The sequence below is a fragment of the Babylonia areolata genome, chromosome 33, assembly GCF_041734735.1.
Source record: "Babylonia areolata isolate BAREFJ2019XMU chromosome 33, ASM4173473v1, whole genome shotgun sequence".
Classification (NCBI taxonomy): Eukaryota; Metazoa; Mollusca; class Gastropoda; order Neogastropoda; family Buccinidae; genus Babylonia; species Babylonia areolata.
This window is the reverse complement of record NC_134908.1, coordinates 1,555,282-1,574,744: the sequence shown is the minus strand read 5'-3', so window position 1 is coordinate 1,574,744 and position 19,463 is coordinate 1,555,282. Positions and strand designations below refer to the sequence as shown.

General features: G+C 40.4%; 1 protein-coding gene across 3 annotated transcripts in view; it reads right to left on the bottom strand.

The window, feature by feature from the left end:
- Positions 1-19,463, bottom strand: part of LOC143277050 (tolloid-like protein 1) — a 42,559-nt gene that overhangs the window by 2,099 nt on the left and 20,997 nt on the right. For all 3 annotated transcript variants that reach the window (XM_076581781.1, XM_076581783.1, XM_076581782.1), the window contains 6 exons: positions 18,711-18,924; positions 14,502-14,519; positions 12,962-13,083; positions 8,018-8,228; positions 6,089-6,103; positions 3,501-3,622 (listed from right to left, as the gene is read on the bottom strand). In XM_076581781.1, coding sequence (XP_076437896.1) covers positions 3,501-3,622; positions 6,089-6,103; positions 8,018-8,228; positions 12,962-13,083; positions 14,502-14,519; positions 18,711-18,924 — 702 coding nt within the window. The remainder of the gene's footprint in view (positions 1-3,500; positions 3,623-6,088; positions 6,104-8,017; positions 8,229-12,961; positions 13,084-14,501; positions 14,520-18,710; positions 18,925-19,463) is intronic.

The window sequence follows — 19,463 nt, the reverse complement described above, 5'->3', positions numbered from 1 at the left end:
TTTCTTTAGCTGTCAGCATGCTTAAATGATTATAGACTGATATGCTTGGAGTTGGCATGATGTGATGCAGTCTCATGATTTTGACAACGCTTATTCTCAATTCACACATGTACAAACGATCATCCTATACCTGTATTTCACGAACAATGTTCATATAAGTTATTTTCTCCTTTTTTTTGGAATTTGATATGTCACCTCTAAATTCTCAGTTTTATGATGGAAAGCTAATTCAAACAGAATTAATAAGTAACAGAATAGAATAGAATATGTCTTTATTACCAAGTGCACCAGGGTCACAAGGAATATTGGGGGGGGGGGATAGTACATAAAAGGTACAAAAATAAATCAAAAATCCTACACAAACAGATACAGTAGAATTTAGGACACATACATGTGCATATCAATATGAGAATTTGTGCACGCACGCACGCACGCACGCACACACCACACACACACATTTAAACATAAGCTGCATATCACATGTGGATAGGGCTGATGACTAGGTCTTCAGGTAAGTGGTCGTTTTGGCGAAGCGATTGGTTTTCGTCCTTATACTTCTGTACCGACGACCAGAGAGGAGCATCTCGAAAATCCCAAAAGCTAAATGTGATTCGTCCTGCTTGATTGAATTTGCTTTTTTGAGTAGCCGCTTATAATATATGCCGTCCAGAGAAGGTAGATCAGCCCCGGTAATCTTGGTGGCAGTTTTTACGATTCTGTTCAGGGCTGCGACTTCTGCCTTGGAAAATGTTTCCGTACCAAACAGTAATAGCGAAGGCTAACACGCTTTCAGGGACTGCTCGGTAGAAATCAACCATGATTGCTTTTCTAATTCCGAACTTTTTGAGGCGCCGAAGAAAGTACAGGCGCTGTTGTGCTTCTTTCTTAACAATTTTTTCCGTATTTTTCTCCCATTTCAAATCGTTGGAAATGATCAATCCGAGAAATTTTAATTCGCTGATGATCTCTACTTGCTTGTCTTTAATGGCAAGTGGTGAGGGGTCAGATCTGGTCTTCCTGAAATCTAAAATTAATTCTTTTGTTTTTGATACGTTGAGTTCAAAGTTGTTTTGATCACACCAGCTGACAAGTTCTAGTTCTCCTTCCCTGTGTTTTGACTCATCACTGTTCGTTATCAGCCCTTCTAGAGTAGTATCGTCGGCAAACTTGACCATGGTGTTACATTCATTTTGAGTTGCACAGTCATGTGTGAATAGTGAGTACAACAGTGGGGACAGAACACATCCCTGTGGGGCGCCTATGTTGAGAATACATGTGGAGAGGTGAGGTCACCAACTTTAACAACTTGCGGTCTGCATCTTAGAAAATCTAGGATCCATGCACAAGCTGATTCAGGCAGCGAGAGGTCTTTAAATTTAAAATGTAGTTTTGATGCTACTATTGTACTGAACGCAGTGCTGTAGTCAATGAAAAGGATCCAAGCATAACTGTTAGGATTTTCGAGATGTCTGAGGTCGTGGTAGAGACCTATGCTAATGGCATCTTCAGCTGATCTGTTGGCTCTATTGGCGAACTGAAAGGGATCAAAAGATGGAGGAATGCAGGTTTTTAGGAATTGCAGAATCAAGCATTCAAATGTTTTCCTGGCGACTGATGTTAATAAGTGTCGTTTAAAAACGAAATCCATTCGAGGATAAGATTTTCGTTTCTTGTTACTTCAATATCCAAAGTATAATGATATTAGAAGTGAATTCATTCAGCCATAGTTGAGATTCATCAATGATTTAAGTTTTGCTTGCTTATGTCCAGTGCTTAAGAATATGTTTTAGTTATGTTGCCAATTGTGTTTGTAAATAATCAAATGGAGTGCTCCCATACGGCGTGCGTCTCAAATAGCCTCTGACAACTAAGCCCAACTCCTGGCCTGCCCGTGTGGCTTAGCCTCTAAGCCCGGCGGAACTGCTTTTACTGACAGGAGAAGGGGCGAAAAGTGGGTCTCTGGCGCCTCAAAACCAGATGCTTCGGGCATATGGAGCTCGTCAGCCTGGGAAGGCAGTTCATCTACGGGAATGAAAACCCGGACTCCAACCTCCGAACTCAACAAGCGGATTGGCAAAGCAGCTACAGCCATGACCCGCCTGGCAGAGGGTTTGGAACAATCCCATGCTGACCATCAACACCAAGATGCAGGTGTACCAAGCCTGTGTGCTCAGCACTCTGCTCTATGGCAGCGAGACATCGACCCTCTACTCTCGCCAAGGACACAGACTCACTCCTTTCACCTGCACAACCCCAGGAGAATTCTGGGCATCACGTGGCAAGACCGTGTACCAAACAAGAAAGTCCTTGACCAGGCAGGCATCTCCAGTATGTTTGCACTCCTGACCCGGCGCCATCTGCGGTGGCTCGGCCACGTCAGGCAAATGGAGGACGGGCGAATCCCCAAGGACATCCCCATCGACCCAGCAGGTTGGGAGGTGGTGGCTGAAGATCTAACAGCTGGAGAAAGGAACGTGAAGGCACGTGTCCAGAGAAGCGAGGAGAAGAGAGAACAGCACTGGGTAGAGGGAAGAGAGCGTAGACGGCAGAGGGCAGAATCCGTACCTTCTGAGCCAGGTGCGATTTTCACCTGCGACAACTGCAACAGAGCCTGCCGATCCAGAATCGGACTGTACAGCCACAGCAGGTGCTGCAACTCAACAACTTGACCGAACCAGGCACAGAGTTCCATTGTCTCCCCAAACAGACAGACGCCAACAACAACAAAGTAATCAAACTGCATAAAAATTATGCACCTGTAAATATGCCTTTGTAACACGCAGCATTTGTCATCATTCATGATATAGGCATATGGCCCGACATGTTTTTTTCTTGACTTTGACTAAAGCTGTATTCACGTTAGAATTTATACGACTGATTTCAGTAAAGATGCATGTTGATTTCAGTGCAAAGGTACACGTTAACAAAACATCAATATCGACAGCACATGTCCAATGCTAAAATCATATACTAAATGCTGACGACACATGACGGATACTGAAATGCCCACTGATGTCACCAATTACACTCACAGATCCTCAGAGATCAGCCCTCGACATGAAATGGATATGTTCTGGAGAGCCTCAACTTGTCAACAGCATAGACATTGTTAGAAGTGAGATCTTAATGGTAGTCATCATATCTGAATATGGTACTTCGTGTTTTTCTTGATAATCTTCCATGCCACATTTGCAATTGACTGAACAAAAAATCTAGGCAGGGATTCCATTCAGTATTAAAAGTAATGTGTGTGTGTGTGTGTGTGTGTGTGTGTGTGTGTGTGTGTGTGTGTGTGTTCATTGCAGTACTGCCAGACTGATACGGGAGGGAAGTCAGAGAACGTCTGACCCAAAACAAATGCACATTGCTGACCAAAGGAAACCATTGACAAAGAAAACAAATGAAGTGAAAAGTAAATACACGGCAGAATTACATTGCCAACGAACGTTCTCTGTTGACATGAGGTCAGTTTTAACACCTGATGGCCACAGGGCACTCACCTTGATTCTCAGTCCACGTTGAGACACGATGATCCATTCACACAAATCCTCTGTGTAGGAGCCGTCGGGATAGTCGGGGCTGGTGATGACGCCCTTGAGGTCAGTCAGAGTCCTGTGACAGACTGCACGTCACACAGCTCACAGTCATCACATGACACACTTTGTCATCAACATGGCATGGTGCACGTCACACAGCTCACAGTCATCACATGACACACTTTGTCATCAACATGGTATGGTGCACGTCACACAGCTCACAGTCATCACATGACACACTTAGTCATCACATGACACACTTAGTCATCAACATGACATGGTGCACGTCACACAGCTGACAGTCATCACATGACACACTTAGTGTTTTAGTTGTAATATTTTACCTAAAAACATTAAAAAGTTGGAAAAGATTCAGTCATTCTTCTGGAGAGAGTTAATAAAAGCAGTAGATGTCCTTAACAAAGACAGGCCGATAGAAAATTTAAAAACAAAACCAATATGGAACAACAAAAATATAAAATACAAAGGAAATGGGTTACACTTTCCCAAATGGAGCACACACAAAAAAGGCATTCTTCTCGTGCAGGACCTTTGGCAGCATGGAAATGTAATGACATACAAAGAAGTAGAACGCAAACTGGGCACTGACCCGGGCCTTCTTTTTGAATACAATGCCATCAAAAACGCAATAACCACAACCATGGAAACAACATCTATCCAATGTTGCCCACAAAGAGGATACCCCAAAGACATTGCAACAACAGAGGGGTCTCTCATTTCGTTGTCTAATAAACAAATCCGAAAACACTTTGCCCTCGAACAAAATCATTAAATATGTGCAACACAGTTTTGGAAGCGCAAAAGAGACATAGATATCAAAGACTATTTCATATGAATGCACGAAGGAATCCCGTTTGAGAATACTCCATTTCAAATTTATTCATAACATTTACCCAACGAATATTCTGCTTGCAAAAATCGGGGTGTCAAACACAAACACATGCAACTGGTGTCAAGAAACTGATTACATCGAACACGGCTTTTACTCTTGCCCCAAACTCTCCGACGTTTGGAAACGTTTTAACTCTCTCCATACGAACGGCGAAAGAGACGACGTTAACAGCGTTTCACCCCAATTACCACCATCAAAATATTGCAAGTGGAAGGCTCTTATACTGAAGAGGTGAATGTTGACAAAGAATACCACAATTCTGATGACGGAAGCTAAAGGTTGGGTCATTCAGACACCCACTGGACATCCGAGGGGTCTGTGTAAAGGAGAAGAGAGGACTGGCCGTACTGAGTGAGTTAAACAGTTCATTCTCTCCCGTTACAATACGCTGATCCCCGTGAATGAAAAAGTAGCATTGTTTGGTACAACGAAAATGGATATCCCAGATCATGAAAAGAGAAAAAAAAAATCAATATGATTCTGTTGATAGCAAAACTGTCCATTTCTAAATTCAAATATGGTAAGTGTAAGAATCTGTATCTTATCTTTGAAACTAAGCTCAAATTACGTAAAACGTGATCTATGTCCATCAAAATACCCGAACTAATCCACAGACAACTCAAGTGGTAAAATCAAATGTACACATACTTAAAGAACTTGCAAAAAACAACAACTAATGCCTCCACAGACAGACAGACAGACAGACAGAGAGAGAGAGTGATCGTGTCTACCTAGCCTCTTTCAGACATTGTGCGTGAGTCTACGTAGGTACTTTATGTGTTGTATGGCCTTGAAAATGTTTTAGCATGACAATGGGAAGAAGACAGGTTACAAGGAAGAAAGGAGAGAGAGAAAAAAGACAGAAGAGATGAGAGAAGAAAAAAACTAAAGAAACGACAACAGAAAGGGGAAAAGTGATGGTGGAAGGAACAAAAAGAAACAACAAACAAAGCGGAAAAAAAGAAGAAAACAAAATTAAAATTAAAAAAAAGAAAGAAAGAGAGTAAAGGAAAAAAGCGGGAAAGAGCCTTCCAAGGATGCTGAGACTGTGCTGGTCATTTGCAGAACTTTTACTCCTTAAAAAATAAACAAACAAAAAACATGACATGTTGGCGTTCTCTTTTTACTGAAGACAAACTTGAATATCATTCTTATATATATGGATCTAAGCAACATGTGTGTGTGTGTGTGTGTGTGTGTGTGTGTGTGTGTGTGTGTGTGTGTGTGTGTGTGTGTGTGTGTGTGTGTGTGTGTGTGTGTGTGCATTCGTGCTCCCTATTCAATGATGAAAAATACAATTAAAAGAGACGCACAAATTTAAATATGGAAAGAGATCACAGAAAATCATACTTTCAATCTGAGAACAATCAACATACTTCAGAAAAAATTACAGTATATCTATCTATCTATCTACCTATCAATCTATAACTCTGTGTGTGTGTGTGTGTGTGTGTGTGTGTGTGTGTGTGTGTGTGTGTGTGTGTGTGAATCTAAGTGTCTAAATGAACGTGAAATAATGATTGAGGGACAAGACAAGACAAAATCTTTATGAGAGAATGAGATGGAGGTGCAGGGGTTAGGGGGTGATGGTGATGACAATCGTGTCACTCAGACAAAAAGAAAAAAGAAAAAAATGTACCTGTACTGTTTTCGTCTGTTGCAGTGGTTGGGTTCAGGAGAGGTCCAGCACAGTGAAACCAATCAATCATTCAATGAATTGGCAAAGTGGTCAATCAAACAACTGATTAAGTAAGCAATGAATGAATGTATTCAGCAACCACTTCGAGCAGTTAAGAAATTCAACTTCAAACGGTCCAAGTAACAAATGAATTAGATGAACAATTAACCAAATAATCGGGCAGTTACGAAACTAATTAAACAGTTAATGAAGAAATATTCATTAAAGCTAAGTAATCAACCAAAGAAGAAAACCCCGACATAAAAGTATAAACCTCTATTTTAAATAAGGCACACAGCATGGACGACACTGATGATGATGATGATCACTGCAAAGTGTTATCTATAAAACTGGACCAACTTGCTCAGCAAATAGTCTGAGACTGTGATAGCAGAATTTACAAATGAGGATCAAACATGCTCAATACCAGACAGATTGAGATCTGTTGTTGTGAATAATGTCAGATTCATTGTGACACAATACCCTATTTAGGTGGCTAATAAATGGAAAATATTTGTTGTTTTTAATTATGGGTGTAGATATCAATTATGCAATCAGCCAATCACGATTATATTCTGAAAATGAAAAAAGGAATGAGTTTAACATAACCATGCACCATGGTATCCTAGAGGCCCTACTGATTGTAACTCCCATTCAAAAGAGTCTGGTGTAATGTAGCCTCCATGACAACACATGACAATGAAATTAACTCCCACTCAAACATCAATGGTCTGATTGCTCCTTTTTATCTCCCCCGTGTATTTAGGTGTTAGCATCCCTTTCTTCCCCTACAGGTAATGGAAAAATAGATACATGGAGGAAAAAAGAAAAAGAAATCTCTGTTCACCCCCCACCCCCCTCCCTCTCTCTCTCAATAATATATATATATATATATATATATATATATATGTATGTATCCTAGTGGAATGACTTTGACAATGAAACATGTGAATTGTTTTGGGTCAACACTGAAACCCTTATACCACAGGAAAGAAATCGTCTATTCCTGTTGTGGTTCTGAGAGTATTTGTAGCTTGTACGCATATTTGTTTGAATTTGTATTTCTTTTTATCACAACAGATTTGTCTGTGTGCAATTCGGGCTGCTCTCCCCTGGGAGAGCGCGTCGCTACACAACAGCGCCACTTTTTTTTTTTTTTTTTTTTTTTTTTTTTTTTAATTCTTTACTGCGTGCAGTTTTATTTGTTTTTCCTATCGAAGTGGATTTTTCTACAGAATTTTGCAAGGAATAACCCTTTTGTTGCCGTGGGTTCTTTTACGTGCGCTAAGTGCATGCTGCACACGGGACCTTGGTTTATCGTCTCATCCGAATGACTAGCGTCCAGACCACCACTCAAGGTCTAGTGGAGAGGGAGAAAATATCGGTGGCTGAGCCGTGATTCGAAACAGCGCGCTCAGATTCTCTCGCTTCCTACGCGGACGCGTTACCTGTAAGTCATCACTCCACTTGCATATGTTTCCTTCCTGCTCTGAGAGATGGAATGAACTAAGCAGGAAACAACAAACAATGGAAATAAACAAAGAGATCACAAAGAGGAATCAAATATAGACGGGAAAGACAGACAGACATGGAGACAGACAGAAATGTACAACAGAAAGACAGACAGACATACAGACAAAGTCAGACAGAAAAATAAAACAGAAAGACAGACAAACAGAGAGTCAGACAGAAAAGTACAACAGAAAAACAAACACACATACAGAGAGACACACATACAGAGAGACAGACCAATAGAAGCAAATGACAGAGAACAAGTAGGATGATGAAGAACCCTGACGCCCACCCCCCACCCCCCACCCCCCTCACATACCCCTCCCTACCTCACGCACACCATACAGGACAGAGGATGAGAGGTACCTAGCTCCTTACCCACAAAGTCATAGCTCATGTTGAAACCTGTGGCTGTAGCACGTGCATCAGAAACAAACTTAATCTGCACAACGTTTTCCCTGGAAAAGGCGTTGAGTCTGGATTCTCCACAGAATGTGCCCCAATGTCCAAATCCGTCGGACAGCCCCAGATAGTCGGTACAAAAGCCAGAATCATTCTCTGGCTGTAGCTTGAAGTCGTTGAATGTTAACTGATGGAAACACAAAACGAAAACGTATGACACACATTGATTCATTGGTGGCACAATTATAATCATTATGGATACAAGATATGCACAGAGACCTGATTAAACATATACAAAGATACAAGCATTGCAAAGGCAACAAGAGAGGCAAGGCCTTCAAGACTCACTTGTGATACACTTTTTTTAAAAATCTAATCATTAAAATGTGTTCTGTATTTGTTATTATAAAACTTCGGGTTAAAAAAAAAAAAAAGACCTAACCAGATTCGAACCCCGCGTGTTCGGGTGAGAAGAAACTGTCTTACCCATTATACTACCGTGGCTCCATAACTGACATTATAAAATTTAATATTTGAACATACTTTTTTAAAGGGCGATAAATCAATTGCGGTATTTGCAGTGAGAACGCTGTTTAAATCATATTATTCTTGTGTATCTTGGGCACTCAAAAAATCTTTAAGGGCAATGAAAAATTCTTTTTAAGTCCGCAGTAAAGGAGACGTGGCTATCGCCGCAATCACACTGCAACATTTAGCCGTTTTCTCTAGATCTAGATAGATGTACAAGTTTAGTTACACCCGCCGGAAATGTAGTACGACACGGTCGATTCAATTTCTCTTTTATGTTCATTCTAGTTTTATAGTTCTAAAGATGATATGAAAATTGAGTATTTTGTTAAACTAATAACATGTAGAGCCAAGTACAAGTACTTCTAAACGTCGTATGAAGTGAAAAGGACTTCATTTTGAGAAAAGTCAAGACTGGAAATTTTTTTCGTTTCATCGTGATCAATTCAAGGGTATTAACTCGCATGGTTTACAATTTTTAACTGTGAATTCCGACTGATTCTGTGGATATTTTTATGGCAGTTTGGGGCATAATCCAGTAAGTGATGAGGCGTTCACAAATCTTTCTCTGAATAAATATTTAATGGTCTCATTCTCCAACTTTCCATCACATGTTATCATGTATTGTCCATTGAATATAGGATTGAACGGGCAGGTCAACAACTTGAAACAAAATGGCGTCGTTCGCGTTCGCGAAGAATATGAGCACGCGCTTTGAATGTGTATAAATATGTGTACGCAATTGATTTTTGCCCATGACCTTCAGGGCTCAGCCAATAGATCTGTAAAGTCCACTCGTCGTATTGATTTTAGTATTTTCCGAAAAAGACCACTTGGGCGAATGAACATAGTGAAAGCCCTGTACACTGAGAGTAAAAGACACAAGCTTTTTATGTATTGAGTATAATTTCTAAATGTAATGTTTAAGATGAGAAAGATCAGTTTAAAGCAAATTAAGTCCCCTAGCATTAATTACAGATTAATTTCCCTTTTTTGCTGTCTGCACCAAAACGTTTGCAAAATAAACAAAACTTCCATGCTTAGCAAAAGAAGTTCCTGTTTGAACAAAAAATGATAATAATGACTGCTCTTGTTGTTGTGTCAGAATACCAGATCAAAGTGCCAAGTTTAGAGAATACAAAAAATATAAATATAACAGTAAATGCAGTTTGCATATAATTTGGCTTTTTTTTTTTTTGTGCCCTTCTCAGAGGTGCAATATTGTTTTAAACAAGATGACTGGAAAGAACTGAATTTTTCCTATTTTTGTGCCTAATTTGGTGTCAACTGACAAAGTATTTGCAGAGAAAATGTCAATGTTAAAGTTTACCACGGACACACACACACACAATAGATATCCACATACATACATACAGACAGACAGACAGACACACACACACACACACACACACACACACACACACACACAGAGAGAGAGAGAGAGAGAGAGAGAAACGCGCGCACACACACACACACACACACACACACACACACACACACACACACAAAGAGTGTAATCGACCCATTACTGATTTTTCTAACAAAGTGTCGATTTCATAACCGATAGAAGTTAAAGTTTTTTTAAAACATAAAGGAACATTATTCCCCGAGAATATTATTAAAGAAAGGATACCGAATCCATCAGCTTGCTATACAAGATTAATAACCTCTGCTTTCTTCAATATAAAACTTGATGCGCTGAAGATAAAGTATAGTACAAATGTTACATGCATCTGTGGTAAGCAGTTCAGCTTACATCATTGTTTCACTGTCAGCAGTTACGTACCTTCTTGCCCAAGTATTTCAAAGAGAATAATAATTCTGCAGATGATTTTTGTAAAGTTATTTCTGACGAGGTTCTTATGGTCGAACTTCCACAGGCATTAGTTCATAGCCCTATTTCTACATTCCTTTAATGCACTTCAGAATTGTGTTAATCGTTTCTGATTATTATCATTATTATTATTGAATTGTTACTGTTAAATGTAATTGCATGTTAGTTATACAATTTACGGTACTTTTTTTGTTTACCTTTTTTCTGTTTTTCTCTTCCCAGCCCCCCCCCCCCCCCCCCCCCCCCCCCCCCGCCCCCCCTCACCTCCCTTTTTTTTTTTCCTTTTTTTAACGTCTAATATCACTGATAGTAAAAAGACGCTAAACTAAAGACCGAACACAAAGAGTATGGAGTGATGGCCTAGAGGTAACGCGTCCGCCTTGGAAGCGAGAGAATCTGAGCGCGCTGGTTCAAATCACGGCTCAGTTGCCGATATTTTCTCCCCCTCCACTAGACCTTGAGTGGTGTTCTAGACACTATTCCCTTTGTGATCCTGGCAGATGTCTAAATCACGTAAATCAACACTGTTTATGCTTCTTCTATGTCTGATTCCCTTATTAAATGAAAAACATGTCACATTGTCTGTCTGCCTTTGTAATCCTGTCTGCTGTTCACTTTTTTCTTTTTTTTATATAAAATTATTATTTATTTATTTATTTACGTTTATAGTTGACTTCATCAAGTTTTTGCGCCTTATACATTTTATTATTATTAGTAGTAGTTCTTTTTTATGTATTTATCTATTATTTATTCGCCCTTTTTTTCTCTCAAGGCCTGACTAAGCGCGTTGGGTTACGCTGCTGGTCAGGCATCTGCTTGGCAGATGTGGTGTAGCGTGTATGGATTTGTCTGAACGCAGTGACGCCTCCTTGAGCTACTGAATCTGAAACTGAAACTGCTGTTCACTATATCAGTGCATTGGTTTTCTTCAACTGTCAGCACGTTGAAGTGATTATAGACTGTTATGCTTGGAGCTGGAATGATTTGATGCAGTCTGATGATTTTGGTAATGTTTATTCTCAATTCAAACATACACTTATGATCAGTCCATAGTTGTATTTTACGAATAATGTTTATATCAATTAATTGTTTTGCTCCTTTAGGAGTTGATATGTCACCTATAAAATTTACAATTCCATGACAGGAATCTAGTTCAAAAACAGTTATGATAAGCACCTTTTGAAAAAAAGTCCACTCAATAATATGTTTTTTGTTTCTTGTTACTTTGATATCCAAAGTATGGCGATATTACAAGTAAATTTGTCCAAACAGAGTTGAGATTTATCAATGTATTAAGTTTTGTTTGTTTACGTCCAGTGTTCATGAATATGTTTTAGTTATTTGATGATTGTGATTACAAAATAATGATACTGCAGATGCACGCTATAAAAATGTAAACTTTCCTTTGTTGCAAACATGCTTTATATTGACTCGCACTGTATTCATGTTGAAATTTACACCACTGATTTCAGAGCAAAGATGGATGTTAGCACCAGATCTTCAATCATGACAATACATTGCTAATGCTGAACTCATATATCCTCAATGCTGACATCACATGACAAATGCCTTTTCCAGCTCCTCAGTACTGACAAATGCCCGATGCTGTCACCAGTTACACTCATAGAGATCAGCCCTCAACATGAAATGGATGATGTTCTGGACAGCCTCCACAGGCCATGCAGCTTGTCTTGTAGGGTTGTGGCTGTCGGCCAGATCTCCTCCCTCAGACCTCTGAGGTCCCTGCATGCTGTCCTGATGAACATGTTCTGTGGTCTGGTCTGATTCTCCACATGGGCACACAGAGGGCGGCACAGCGCGGGAGTGTTTGTGCACGTGGCTGTTTAGTTTATTGTGTCCTGTTCACAGGTAAGAGATAGTGATCTGCTTTGGACAGCTGGTGGTAGGTGTCTGTGTCTGGCAGACAGCTGGTGGTAGGTGTCTGTGTCTGGCAGACAGCTGGTGGTAGGTGTCTGTGTCTGGCAGACAGCTGGTGGTAGGTGTCTGTGTCTGGCAGACAGCTGGTGGTAGGTGTCTGTGTCTGGCAGACAGCTGGTGGTAGGTGTCTGTGTCTGGCAGACAGCTGGTGGTAGGTGTCTGTGTCTGGCAGACAGCTGGTGGTAGGTGTCTGTGTCTGGCATTGTTAGAAGTGAGATCTAATGGTAGTCATCATGTCTGAATAGGATGCTGCATCTTTCTTCCATGCCATGCCCACATTTATCATTGATTTAACAAAATATGTAAGTAGGGATTCCTGTCAGTAAAGAAAGTACCATCTGTGTGTGTGTGTGTGTGTGTGTGTGTGTGTGTGTGTGTGTGTGTGTGTGTGTGTGTGTGTGTGTGTGTTTGTGTGTGGTTATCATTGCAGTACTGCTAGACTGATACGGGAGGGAAGTCAGAGAACGTCTGACTCAAAAAAATAGTGTTGACAAAAGGAAACCACTGACAAAGAAAACAAATGAAGTGAAAAGTAAATACACGGCAGAATTACATTGCCAACGAACGTTCTCTGTTGACATGAGGTCAGTGTTAACACCTGATGGCCACAGGGCACTCACCCTGATTCTCCATCCTTCTGGAGCCTTGATTTTCCAGGAACAGTGTTCCATATTGTTGTATTTGTCGGGATAGTTGGGGCTGGTGATGACGCCCTGAGGGTCAGTCAGAGTGACGTCACATTCTGCACATCACACAGCTTTGTCATCAACATGACATGGTGCACGTCACACAACTCACAGCCATCACATGACACACTTTGTCATCAACATGACATGGTGCACGTCACACAGCTGACAGTCATCACACGACACACTTTGTCATCAACATGACATGGTGCACGTCACACAGCTCACAGTCATCACGTGACACACTTTGTCATCAACATGACATGGTGCACGTCACACAGCTGACAGTCATCACATGACACACTTTGTCATCAACATGACATGGTGCACGTCACACAGCTGACAGTCATCACATGACACACTTTGTCATCAACATGACATGGTGCACGTCACACAGCTGACAGTCATCACATGACACACTTTGTCATCAACATGGTATGGTGCACGTCACACAGCTCACAGCCATCACATGACACATTTTGTCATCAACATGGCATGGTGCACGTCACACAGCTGACAGTCATCACATGACACACTTTCACATCAACATGACATGGTGCACGTCACACAGCTCACAGTCATCACATGACACACTTTGTCATCAACATGGCATGGTGCACGTCACACAGCTCACAGTCATCACATGACACACTTTGTCATCAACATGACATGGTGCACGTCACACAGCTCACAGTCATCACATGACACACTTTGTCATCAACATGACATGGTGCACGTCACACAGCTCACAGTCATCACATGACACACTTTGTCATCAACATGACATGGTGCACGTCACACAGCTGACAGTCATCACATGACACACTTTGTCATCAACATGACATGGTGCACGTCACACAGCTCACAGTCATCACATGACACACTTTGTCATCAACATGGCATGAACAAATTTTCTCTTTACTGCACACGAATATTATTCATATATATCTGGATATAAACAACGTGTGTGCGCGCACACGTGTGTGAGTGTGTGTGTGTATGTGTGTGTGTGTGTGTGTGTGTGTGTGTGTGTGTGTGTGTGTGTGTGTGTGTGTGTGTGTGTGTGTGTGTGTGTGTGGATTCAAGTAATATTTTCATCTCTCAAGACAAATTAACATGTGGTCGTGCATTCGTGACTCCTTATTCAATCATGAAATATACAATTAAGAGACACACAAATTTAAATATTGAAAGAGATCACAGAAAATCACAATCTAAGAACAATCAACACATTAAAATTTTCTATCTGTGTGTGTGAGTGTGTGTGTATTTGTGTGTGTGTGTGTGTGTGTGTGTGTGTGTGTGTGTGTGTGTGTGTGTGTGTGTGTGTGTGTGTGTGTGTGAATCTAAGTGTCTAAATGAACGTGAAATAATGATTGAGGGAGAGAGAATGAGATGGAGGTGCAGGGGTTAGGGGGTGATGGTGATGACAATCGTGTCACTCAGACAAAAAGAAAAAAGAAAAAAAATGTACCTGTACTGCCTTTGTCTGCTGCAGTGGTTGGGTTCAGGGGAGGTCCAGCACAGTGAAACCAATCAATCATTCAATGAATTGGCAAAGTGGTCAATCAAACAACTGATTAAGTAAGCAATAATTGAATGTATTCAGCAATCACTTCACTTCGAGCAGTTAAGAAATTCAACTTCAAACGGTCAAGTAGCAAATGAATTAACTGACCAATTAACCAAATAACCAATCAATTAAGAAATTGGTTAAACAGTTAATAAGGAAATATTCATTAAAGCTAAGTAATCAACCAAAGATGAAAAGCCCCCACAGAAAAGTATATACCTTTATTTCAAATAGAGCACACAGCATGAACAACTTGGATAGTGGTGTTGAAAGTAGTTGTAGTAGTAAATACATAGAAGTCATTGAGAAACCACTATCAATAACAACAACAATACACTACTACTACTACTACTACTACTACTACTACTGCTGCTGCTGCTGCTCCTACAACAACTACTACTACTACTACTCATGATGATGTCAATGATGATGATCACTGCAAAATGTTATCTATAAAACTGGACCAACTTGTTCAGCAAATAGTCTGAGACTGTGATAGCAAAATTTACAAATGAGGATCAAACATGTTCAATACAAGACAGCTATGTTGTTGTGAATAATATCAGATTCATTGTGACACAATACCCTATTTAGGTAGCTGATAATTGCAATTTTGTTTGTTTGGTTGGTTTTTTGTTTTTAATTATTGGTATAGTTTTTGATTAACAATCAGCCCATCAAGATTATATTCTTAAAATGTAAAGAGGGAATGTGTTGGGGTTTTTTTTTTAATAAACATTTTTTTTTACATGCAGACAAATATGCAACAACAGCAACAACAATAACAAAAAATGCAGGAATGTGTTCAACATTACCATAAAACATGATATTCTTGAGGCTTGACTGATTGTAATTTCCATTCAAAACAGTCTGGTGTAATGTAGCCTACATATCAACACATGACGTTGAAATTAACTCCCACTCAATTATAAATGGTCTGATTGCTCCTTTTTATCTCCTTCGTGTATCTATGTGTTAGCATCTCTTTCTTCCCATACATGTATATAGAAAAATAAATTCATGGACGAAAAAAAATCTCTTTTCACCTATATATACTATATATGTGTATGTGTGTATGTGTGTGTGTGAGTAGCCAAGTGTTCAGCTGGCTTCAGATACTGCTTCACGTACAAGCTTAATAGCAGACACCTTTTCCACAGCTAACTTGCTGGTCTTCAACGGTTTGCACAGAATGCGTGACGCCAATCGAAATGTAAATGCAAAGCCCCTTTTAAACAACTGCTCCTAAACATTATCAAGTCAAGTCACTGTATTGTTCATTGCCAGAATATGTCTGTTGTGCTTACACACACACACTTAAATCAGTTAGAAGGATAGTTGATTTTAGTTTAATCTTCCTCAGTGTAAAGATTTCAACTGACGCTAAGCTTACGTCATTTTGTCTTCACGGATATCTTAGTGTAAGTTCATTCACCACTTAATGGTCAAGCCATGGTAGTTCTTCAAATCATTGTATTGAACACTTACTATCTGGTCTCTCAGTTTGCCAGAATTTTATCAAGCTACTCTCTGTTTTTCACGTGCCCAGCCCTCTCTTTCCATCCGACCTCTGCTCTCGCACTGCTACTGTCACCATGGTAAACGTCAATTTCATCAAAGCGTTGCTGTCAAATTTATCATGGCATAAACAATTCCGACTACACGATGACACGACGCAGCGCATCATCAGCCTGGGCATCGTCAGACCAAAGACGAGGAGAGGAACCAGAGCGGGCAGACTTCACCGTTTGTGGGGCCCTGTCCCCTGTGCTGATCGTCCTGTCTCTGATGTCTGTAAAGTTGCCTATTTGGAACTGCGCGTAGAATCAGCTCTATCCGCCACTATCTCTCAACCGATGCAACCAAGACACTTGTGTGCTCTCTGGTTCTCTCAAGATTGGATTACTGCAACTCTCTTTTGGCCGACCTTCCCAAATATCTGTTAGACAGACTCCAACGAATTCAGAATAACGCTGCCAGACTCATTTGCACAGCTTCTAAATTTGACCATGTTTCTCCTCTCCTTCAGTCTCTCCACTGGTTGCCTGTTTCTGATCGAATAGACTATAAGCTATCCACTCTGACCTTTTCTGCAGTCAATGGATCTGGCCCCAAGTATCTTTCTGAACTCCACCATATCTATACCCCGTCTCGCCAGCTCCGTTCTTCCTCTGATACTCGACTTCTCGGGATACCTCACGTCAGAAGTAAGACCTATGGACACAGATCGTTTTCTTTTCAATCGCCAAAGACGAGGAACAAGCTCCCTGATAACCTCTGTCATTCTGATTCCCTGGCATCTTTTAAATCTCGTCTCAAAACTCACCTTTTCCCTCAGCAGTAAGTTCAATTGTGGCAGGTCCACTTCCTTTGCGTTAGCTGTGCTTGACTATGTGTGTATACATATGTATAAATGCATGTATATGAATGTGTATTGTGTGTGCCTGCATTTATGTAAGTTTGTGCCTGCCTATGTGTGCGTATGTGTTAGGGTATCTGTTAGATACACATGTATTGTTAAAATGTATGTTTGCAGTGTGTGTGTGTGTGTGTGTGTGTGTGTGTGTGTGTGTGTCTGTGTCTGTGTGTGTGTGTGTCTGTGTGTCTGTGTGTGTGTGCGTGTGTGTAGTCACATTTTGGTGTGTGTATGTAACATAGATGTAATGTTTTATGTTAACAAAGCGTTTTTGTAAAGCACCTAGAGCAGATTTCTGGATAGTGTGCTATATAAGTATCCATTATTATTAGTAGTATTAGTATTATTAAATGCACACAATTAACTCCTAGAGCATGTCCAGTGATCAAATCACAGCAAGCATATGCAGGTGGAAAAGCTCTACTTAGAAAGATACATACTGAAAAGATGTGTTGTGAGTGCTCTCTTGAATACGGGTGTTGGGGTGTGATGAATGTGTGAGGGCAGTGAATTCCATTGTTTTGGTGAAACAAAAGAAGGGAACGTTCACCATACGTTTTTGTGCGAATTCTTGGAATAGACAGTGTGCGCATGTCATTTGAAGAACGTAGTTGTCTGGATGGTGAATAGACAGAAAGTAGATATGAAAGATAGGCGGGACAAGAATCAGTGAAGAAATTGTGACAAAGGACTGAGAGTCTGTATTGTATTCGTGCTTGAATGGGGGGGGGGAGCCAGTGAAGGAAAGTGAGTAGGGGGTGATGTGTTGACGTTTCCTAGCCTTGAGTGTGAGTCATGCTGCAGAGTTCTGAACTTTTTGAAGTTTGTCAACATAGTGTTTGGGGCAGCCGGCAAGAAGAGCATTTCCATAATCTTATCTAGATAGGGCAAAAGAACAAACAAAGTCTTTGTGGTTTCTGTTGTAAGATACTGGCAAATGGAACTGATTTGTTGGAGTGCTGCATGTGCTGACCTACAAATGTGGTTGATGTGTATGTCAAGTGTCATGTCGTCTGAAAGCGTGTACCCTAAATTGCGTGCAGATGCTGAGAAAGGTATGTCTGAGGTTCCTACCAGGATAGATGAAGGCTTAGGCAAGTCCGAAAATGAGCGCTTTGAGTGAATGAGAAGTGCTTCTGTTTTATTATCATTTAGTTCATCCATGATTTGACATCTGTGATGCATGACTATAAAGTCTGTATGGTTTGACCTATTTCTGTAGGTTGACATATTCTATAAAGCTGTGTGTCATCTGCAAAAGATTGGTTGGAAATAAAGTGACTTTGGATGAGTGTATGAAGAGGTTTGGTGTACAAGATGAAAAGAATAGGACCTAAGACAGAGCCCTGTGGAACTCCGAACAAAACAGGTGCTGGTTGTGACGAGTGATTATTAATGATGATTATCTGGATACAACTTGAAAGATAGCTTTTGACCCAAGAGAGAGCTAATCCAGAAACCCCATAGTAGTAATGAAGGATATGCAACAAAAGTGTATGGTCGATGGTGTCAAACGCTGCGCTGAGATCTAACTGAGTGAGAACGGAAATATTACCTTGATCTACTGCCAGGAGTATATCATTAGTGACCTTGAGAAGTCTATTCAGGCACTGTCTATATATATATATATATATACCCCCTCCCTCACACACACACCATACAGGACAGAGGATGAGAGGTACCTAGCTCCTTACCCACAGCTTCATAGCTGATGTTGAAACCTTTGTCTGTATCACGTGCATCAGAAGTGAACACAATCCTCACAAAGTTGTTCCTGGACATGATGGTGTGCCTCACGTCCTCCCCACAGAATTCGCCCCAAATACCATTTCCGTCATACACCTTCAGATAATCATCACAATTGCAGTCTTCATTCCTTGGCTGTAGCTTGAAGTCGTTGAATGTTAACTGATGGAAACAGAAAACGAACACATATGATACACATTGATTCACTGATGGCACAACTATAATCATTATGGATACAAGATATGTACAGAGACTTGATTAAATATACACAAAGATACGAGCATTGCACTGGCAAAAAATACAAAGGAAACCATGAAAAGCATAGACATCTACACACATACAGACAGACAGACAGACATACAGAGAGAGAGAGAGAGAGAGAGAGAGAGAGATACTATCCCCCCTCTCTGTCTCACTCGACCACTTGTTCTTTATCTTTTCATGAAATCGTTCTTTACATCAGTTACTAACGAACATCTACTTGATACTCGATGAGATTTAAGTCATGAATATTTGAATACGGACACCCAAGAAAGATACTGGTGTCAGAGCAAGATGTTTTATGCCTGCTCTGCCACAACTGTACACAAATGGAACTGTGTTTTCAAGTCCACTGCGAAGTATTGAACTCACTGAGAGAGAAATGTAAGTAGTAAAGATATATACTATATCCTTCAATGATTCATTGTGAAATGTATGAC